Consider the following 8,461-nt stretch of genomic DNA (forward strand, 5'->3'; position numbering starts at 1 on the left):
TAAAAAGGTGGTTGCCATACCAAAAAGTACTATTTATGATTGTAAATGGGTGGTTATCTCATTAAGAGATGTGTCATTTTATTTTTTTTTAAGAAAAATAATATTTAAATGGGTCACATACTTTAAAAAAAAAATTATTTTATTAAAACTAAGTATAGGTAAAAAGAATAAATGAGAATATGATAGGAAAAAGGAGCTTCATTTAACTCAATTTCTTCTTCATGTGAAGGGTATAATGGACTTAGAATTAAAGTTTCCTTGTATTTGATGTTTAATATTTAGTAAGCATTTGAGAAATCAATTTTTTAACTTAAAGTGACTTAATAACTTAATTTAAGTCATTTAATAAATTAAATATCTATATTTAATAAGTATTTCATAAACCAACTTAATAATTTAAAGTGACTTAATAACTTAATTTAAGTCATTAAATAAATTTAGTGCATTTAGTAAAATAACTTAATAATATGATTTAAAGTAAAAAATAACTTTAAGTAATAATTAAAACCAATTAACTTATTTTTAATTTTACGTCTTCGTTTTATCTTTTTATCCTTATTTACCCTAATTACCTTAATAATCTCTTATACTACTTCATGACCTCTACTGCTACTTGATTTCCTTTATCCTAATTATAATTTATGAGGATAAATATCTTAATTTGATGATTTAGAATAAATTTTAAGTCAATTTTATTAACAACCTTAATACTTAAAGTAACAATTAGGTAATAAGTTTTAAGTTAATTATTTAAATATAATTTAATTTAGAACCAACTTAAGTCATTAAGTAATAAATATTAAGCTTTATTAAACCACCCTTATTTTGTAATTGAATTTTTGAAAAGGAAAAAATGAAGTATTTGTTTGGATAAATTTCGTACCTTTTGTTTTCAAATTTAGAATTTTTTTTATATAAAAGTAAGACATTTTATATAAAAAGTATAAATTTATTTTATGTCTTTAAAAATTACTATTAGACAAGACGTTCAGTGATTCCATTATTCAAAGTATTGGCTAATACTAATATGTATCGATGGAGTCACATCATCCGGTAAGTGAGCATGTGACCCTCCTAAGAGTGTGCGGTTCTATCTATTTGATTATATATGGGCATTAAAATCAAATTAAATCCATCTAAATGGGTTCCATACATACAAAAGAAACAATTGATGCAATTTAGTTCAATTCAATTTAATAACAATAATTGATCTAATTTGGTTTATTTCGCTTGAATTTAGTCTGGTTCGATTTTATAATGGCTTTTTATTTTTATTTTTTTTATTTTTTATAATTTAAACCAAAACCTTAAAGAAAAAAAAAAGTTATAGTCCATGTGAGTTATATTAAATAACTCACTCATGAAAAAAAGTTACATTAGTGTGCCTTGGGTCTCTCAAATGTGAAAAGTATGTACCAAAATAAAGATTCATCTATATAATTGCCTCTTTGATTCAATTTATTACCAATTTTTTAAATGAGAAATTATGGACTGAATCGATCTTATTCAATTTTATATTTGAAAATTCGAAATTGTTAAAACAACTTTAAAAATAGATCAATTTCAACCATTTTAGATCAATTTGATTGATTTATCAATTCAATTGGATTTTTGCATGTTCCTAACGTGTACTTCCATATGGATACGGGAGAATTGTCTAGAAAAGGGCAATATTATGGTTATTGGCTTTGGATTCTATATTATTCAAGAAAACAACCACATTATATGGCATTTTTCATCTCATAATTCGTATTTATTAATATAACACGATGTTTGGTATTCAGGAATGAAGGATGACAATCAATATCTTATTTCCTAATTCTCTCATTCATCCCCACATTTGGATACTTAAGTGATGAGGAGAATGTAATAAAAAATGATTTTCTCTCCCTAATAGGTGGAATTTCAGTTGGTCTCTAAATCTTAATGCAAGTTGTTTCAAAAACAAAACTTTTCAAAAAATAAAAAATAAAAAATTTGTTTGAATAAGTTGCTTTTAAATATAATTTTTTATTTTGATTTTGTAAAATAAAATTGTACATTTAATTTATATAATCTAAACTAAATTTAATTCATGTCTTATTAAAAATAAAAATAATTTTTAATGACAAATGAATTAAAAATAAATGGTTTTTAATAACATATGAATAGTAATATTATAAAAAAAATTATAAATTATATTTTTTATTAATATTATAAAAATATAGATATTAACATCCTCATAAAAGCATAATTGATTTATTTTTTTAAGAATAAATAATAGTAATTAAAATTAGTAATTGCTAATACTAATTCATTTTAAATTCAACACATTTAATACTTAATCGTCAACATAGAATTCTGAATTTTTTTATTTAATTTGTAATTAATTAATCAATTTTTAAACTTCCAATTATTCTTAAAAATTAAAATATTTATTAATTAATTTCAAACATTAATTATGTCTTACTTAACTTAGAATCTATTTACTTAGTGAAAAGTTTAGAAAATATAGTTATATATATATATAAAGTAAAATCATGAATTATAATATATTAATTTTGGACTATTATTTTTTGTAATTATTATATATTTTTTGAGTTTCAAATTATTTTTAAAAACTATTAAGCTCATTAATAAATTCAATATAATTGAGTGATTTGAAATTCATTTCTCTAGCAAAAAAAAAAAAAAAAAAATCAAAATAGTATGATTTTATAGTATTAATTTGACCGGTTTGAATTCCATGACTTTCTAATACTAATTCAAACAGAGTTTCAAATTATTTTAAAAAAATTGATAATTTTTTTCTATTACAAATTGCTTGATTTGGAATCTATTTGTTTAATAAAAAAATTTGAAGTACTTAAAAAAAATAATATATATATATATATATATATATATATATAAAGGCATATAATTCAAAGGAATATTATATTTGAAAATTTTTATATCATTACGGGGTGGTAGAAAGAAAAGAAGGAAGAAATATATTGTGTTATACTTTATTTACTTTTTCTTATTTTGATTTTTTTATTGCTCTAAGATTAGTGAAAATAGTTTATATTTGTTCTCTAAAAATTATTTTTTATTTTACTTTATTTTTAAAATTTTTTTCTAGAGAATAATAACTAAATAGTGCTATAAAATTTCACAAAAATTTTGTTTTAAAAAATAGAACATTGTTACAACCAAATAAACTTTTTGTTTAGTTAAAAAAAAAAAAATCTCAAAGATGTTTTTAAAACAATTTTTATTTTAAATCATGTGAAGTTTGAGATTTAAAATAAAAATAAAATATTATTTAAGTTATATAAATAAATATTATTATGAGTTTATTTCTTTTTTTTCATTTTTCATTGGTATCACTACCTAACATTGAAATGGAAACAAATCGTTATTTCAACCTTAAATTCCCAAATGCATCCAACTAGTAGAATTAGAATCATCGACTTAATTCATCTTCAAAAAGAAATATAGATAGAAACATGATATTCATTTACGTTCCTTAGTATAATTATTAGTGACTCCAATAGTCTCTCTCAAATAGGTTTAATCTTCTTTTTTTCTCTCAATCAAGTCCTTTCTAATGTCCATCTACACCTAAAAACTTACACCTAGAAACTTGAAAGTAATAAAAAACTCTAATGGTTTCTAAAGAAAGAAGTTACAAATCATTAGAGGTTATAAATCAAGTTACAAAGGTTATCTATAGGTATTTATCTAGATTATAGTTTTAATTTTTTTTTCTTACAATTATAATAAAAGATATTACATTAATACAAAATTAATTAAATTACCTTATTTTCATTTTAAAATTATTTTATTCTTACTATTTGAGTTTTCTCTTGTTTCTTTTCTCCTGTTTGCATGTTTCTATTATTATTATTATTATTATTATTATTATTATTATTATTATTATTGCATATGATATACTACTCATTTCCATACGTGCATACGACACATGAAGGCATGAGTCAAATACAAAGAATGAAAAATGAACAGAATCCCCCAATCAATACGCAGCAACAGCACTCCTCACCGACAACCTACGAAAATGGTAAGAAATGAGGTGCAGTGTTCTACTTGAAAACCACCGTTTTTATTACACTCTCTGTGTCGTGAATATAATTACTTATATATTTTTACTTTTTTATTAAACAGATAAATGTCCAAACCAATTTATTTTGCATGAATTATAGATGACAGAAAGCTTATATATTCCTTCTAATGACAATGGTTAAAACAAAATATCAAAGTAAAAAATATATCACATAATGAGGCGTCTGAGACTATATGTGAAGCAGGTCCTCATTTTATACGCACAAGACCTTTATTCTACCTGTTGAAGAAGCACGATAACGGATAATGATAGTTCAACCCTAGAACTCTCCCAACGCTACCAATTTAGGTAACTGAGAAATGGTTTGTCTGAAACAGGGATGCACTTCACAACCCATCCGACCGGCCAAGATAGGGCTGCCATCCCCATGCATGCACCCCATTGTGCCCAACTCAACCTCTCTGTATCCGCTAATTTCTTTAAAAATTCTACCACTACCACCTCAAGTATAATGGTTATCCCAATCATCCCCCAAAACAACTTGTTTCTATGCATCCCCCCAAACACATTCTTCTTCACCAGCTTCCTTGCATTCACTTGATTGAAAACCTGGCATAGCACTGAAGTATTGAGGATCAATGTATCCTTTACCCTCTTGTTAACATCGAAGATCGACTCTCCGCTAAACTGTAAGGTCAAGACGAGGACTATCTGATATAATGCTTGGCCTAATATATTCCTCCACATTATGTTGGTAATAAGTGGCTGAGTCTGGCTCACGGATGGCTCCTCCATGACATCCTTGGTGGGCTGCCCTGTAGCAAGAGTTAGAGCACATAACGTGTCCAGGATCAAGCTCACCCACAATAATTTCAGCACTGTAAAGGGAACTTCACGAGCTGAAACTACTGCCACAGCGTTGATTACAAGGGCTGCAACATTCATTGTGAGCTGGAGCTGGATGAGTTTCTGGATACTGTTATGGACACACCTGCCCCACCTCAAAACTGTAGCAACAGAAGTAAAATTATCATCCAAGACGATGATATCTGAGCTCTCCTTAGCAACTTCAGTGCCCTGTATCCCCATAGAAAGTCCTATGTGAGCTTCCTTTAATGCTGGTGCATCATTTGTGCCATCACCTGTCACTGCAACAACATGACCTTTCTGTTTCAAGCACTGTACCATGAGAAGTTTATCAAAGGGAGAGGATCTAGCCATTACACGAATTTTATCAACTTTCTCCATTCTCTCCTCTAGGGTGTAGTTCCGAAATATTTCACCTTCAACTACTGCTTCATTGGTCATGCCTTGATCAGGTTTTAGTATTCCGCATTCAGTGGCTATGGCTCTTGCAGTGAATGCATTATCACTGGTAATCATTTTGACGTTCACTCCAGCGCATTGGCAGTCTTCCACAGCCTTTCTCACCCCTGGTCTACATGGGTCCTTTATCCCTACCAGTCCTATAAGGGTCAAGCTGTCTTCTTTCAGCTTTTGCAGACCTACACCAATTTCATGCTCTTCCTCTGAAATCTGTATATGTGCAAAAGCAATGCAGCGAAGGCTGCTAGCCGCCATACCTTGAATTATTTGCTCAAATATCATCCTTTCATCATCATCCATATCTTTCATGCTTCCAGAAGCATCATAGTACCTCGAACACATTGCTAGTATCATCTCTGCTGCTCCCTTCCAGTGCACATGGATTGTGTTATCGGCCTTACTCCTTATTGAAACCCCACTTCTTTTCTTCTCCGATTTGAAGGCTTCAACATGGAGAATGGTACAAGTCTGCTTCAATATCTCCATGTCCATATCAAGTTCCAGTACAGCCCATGAAAGAATTGCTTTTTCAGTTGGACTACCAGATAACTCGAACTTAGATCCTGAAGTAGCCCTGTAAACGCTACCAGATGTGTTTAGAGCAGCTCCTTGTTGGATGAGGTTGAGAAGATTTGTTGAAATTGAAGAGAAAGCTTCAATAGGTTCTTGGCCAAGACAAAATTTTATCACCTTCATCTGGTTCAGAGTGAGAGTGCCTGTTTTGTCGGTACAAATGGTAGTGACAGAGCCCATGGTCTCACAGGCAGAGAGCTTCCGAACCATTGTCTGGTCAGCCATCATTCTCTTCATTGAATAAGCAAGAATGAGCGTGACAGCCAACGACAAGCCTTCTGGCATTGCCACAACCACAATGGTAACTGCGGCCGCAATGATTCTTACCACAGAATTCACCATATCAACAGCCTTTGTGTTGCTGCCAATGAACTCCTGATTTCCATTCTCATCTTCTGTATTGCCGCTGAAATAGCGAACCAACGACGCTACAAGCACTAGAAAAGCAATTGCCATACCAACCTTACCTGTTGATGAGGTAAGTTTCTTAAGTCTGGCTTGTAAGGGTGTTTGGTCATTAGTGTCGCGGCTGATTGTGCTCATCATCTGGCCGCATGTTGTGTTCACACCAACCGATGTCACAAGCATTTGAGCAGATCCATCAGCCACTTTGGTTCCAGAAAACAAAAATGGATTCTGGCTACTATTAACTTCTACATGGTCACTCTCTCCAGTCATGCTGGATTCATCCACTTGCAGTGGATGCCCGTCCAAGAATAAGCCATCAGCAGGAACTTGGTCACTAATTTTTAGGCAAACAACATCACCAACTACTATTTCAAATATAGAGATCTGCTGACGGCGCCCATTTCGCACAACATCAACTTTGATATTGTTGCTGACTTTAGACAATTTTTCTAATAGTCTGTTATGCCTGAAGTTACTCAGAGTAGACACAGAAATGATTAGAAGGACGGCAGCAAATATGCTTCCACCATCATACCACCCTTCCTTCAGTCCATGCTCTTTAATTCCAGAACCGAGAGAGAGCGTTGCACAAAGTAGAAGTATGAGAATGGTGAGATCCTTAAAAGGTTCCATCACGAAGTGGAATAAGCTTTTAGCAGTCTGGTATGTGTTTGAACCGAAAACCTCCTGTCTGAGAGCAATATCGTGAACAGCACCACAGATGCCATTTTTGACATCTGTTTCTAGAGCATCAGCCACGCTTTCAACTCCTCCAAATTCAAGAAGCAGGTCTAAGTTTTTCTCCTTCACAATTGCAGTGAGACTTGTCTGATCAATGCTTGAGAAGGCATCGGGCTTAACATTGAGGGCAACAAAGGAAGGAGTAGTAACCGGGAGTTTGCTGCTCTCCTTCCTCTTCTCATTGAGAAGAGGATGTAAAGCCAAGTGCCACCTCTTGTTGGGTTTGCTAAGGATAGTTGGCACATCGGGTATGGGCTCTTTGCAATTCAAGTTAAGATGAAAAATATTGGACATGCTTTGGGATAGACAAAAGGGTATGTAACGATGATGCGGCGAAAACAAAGACAAACTATTGACAAAAACGCAAATTGAGGAACAGAGAGTGAAGGAAACGAGCTAGAGGTTATATGGAGAAAATATCTGAGACAAAAACATGAAACGGAAAAAGACTGATGAGTATAGAAGTGAAGGAAGGACCCCCCTCTTATAGAAGAGCAAAGTCGGTGAGGTGGTGTGATACGCATCAGTATTATTCCTTAAGACTGGTCAACTGAGTCTTGGTGTTGAAGAATCCAGAGGATCCTTCTCTGCAATTACATGGTTGAAGCCTTACGAGCGAGCGCGCGAGCGCGAGAGAGAGAGAGAGAGAGAGAGAGGGGATCCTTTTCAACTGTCTTGGTGTTGAAGAATTCAGTGGATCCTTCTCGGTAATTACATGGTTGAAGCCTTACGAGCGAGCGAGCGAGAGAGAGAGAGAGGGAGAGTGGATCCTTTTCGGCAATTACATGGTTAATGCCTTGAGAGAGAGAGAGAGAGAACACAGACCGGTCAAGTGACTCTTGGTGTTAGAGAGAGAGAGAGAGAGAGGATCCTTTTCGGCAATTACATGGTTGAAGCCTTACGAGAGAGAGAGAGAGAGAGTGGATCCTTTTCGGCAATTACATGGTTAAAGCCTTCACAGAGAGAGAGAGAGAGAACACAGACTGGTCAAGTGAGTCTTGGTGTTAAAGAGAGAGAGAGAGAGTGAATGAGATTAGATGATTGAAGCCTAAGACCGGTCAACTGACTCTTGGTGTAAAAGAATTCAGTGGCTCCTTAGATCCTTTTCGCGCGTGAGAGAGAGTGAATAAGATTACATGGTTGAAGCCTAAGACTGGTCAATTGAGTCTTGGTATTAAAGAATTCGGTGGATCCTTCTCGGCAATCGCGTGCGGGAGAGAGAGAATGAGCTAAGCAGATGCAAATTAATATACGCACTCCGAAATGTTTTTTAAATCATTTTTTTATATATTTTAAATAGGAAACAAAACATGTTTGAAAACAATTTTTTTATTCTTAAAAACAAATTTTTTGAATATTTTAAGTATTTTT

General features: G+C 32.3%; 1 protein-coding gene across 1 annotated transcript; it reads right to left on the reverse strand.

The window, feature by feature from the left end:
- Positions 1–4,378: 4,378 nt before the first annotated feature.
- On the reverse strand, positions 4,379–7,384 carry LOC100263226 (putative calcium-transporting ATPase 13, plasma membrane-type). The gene has a single exon (XM_002279492.1). It carries the CDS (start codon positions 7,382–7,384, stop codon positions 4,379–4,381), a length of 3,006 nt encoding a protein of 1,001 aa, XP_002279528.1.
- Positions 7,385–8,461: the final 1,077 nt, after the last annotated feature.

This window comes from Vitis vinifera, chromosome 5, assembly GCF_030704535.1.
Source record: "Vitis vinifera cultivar Pinot Noir 40024 chromosome 5, ASM3070453v1".
Classification (NCBI taxonomy): domain Eukaryota; kingdom Viridiplantae; phylum Streptophyta; class Magnoliopsida; order Vitales; family Vitaceae; genus Vitis; species Vitis vinifera.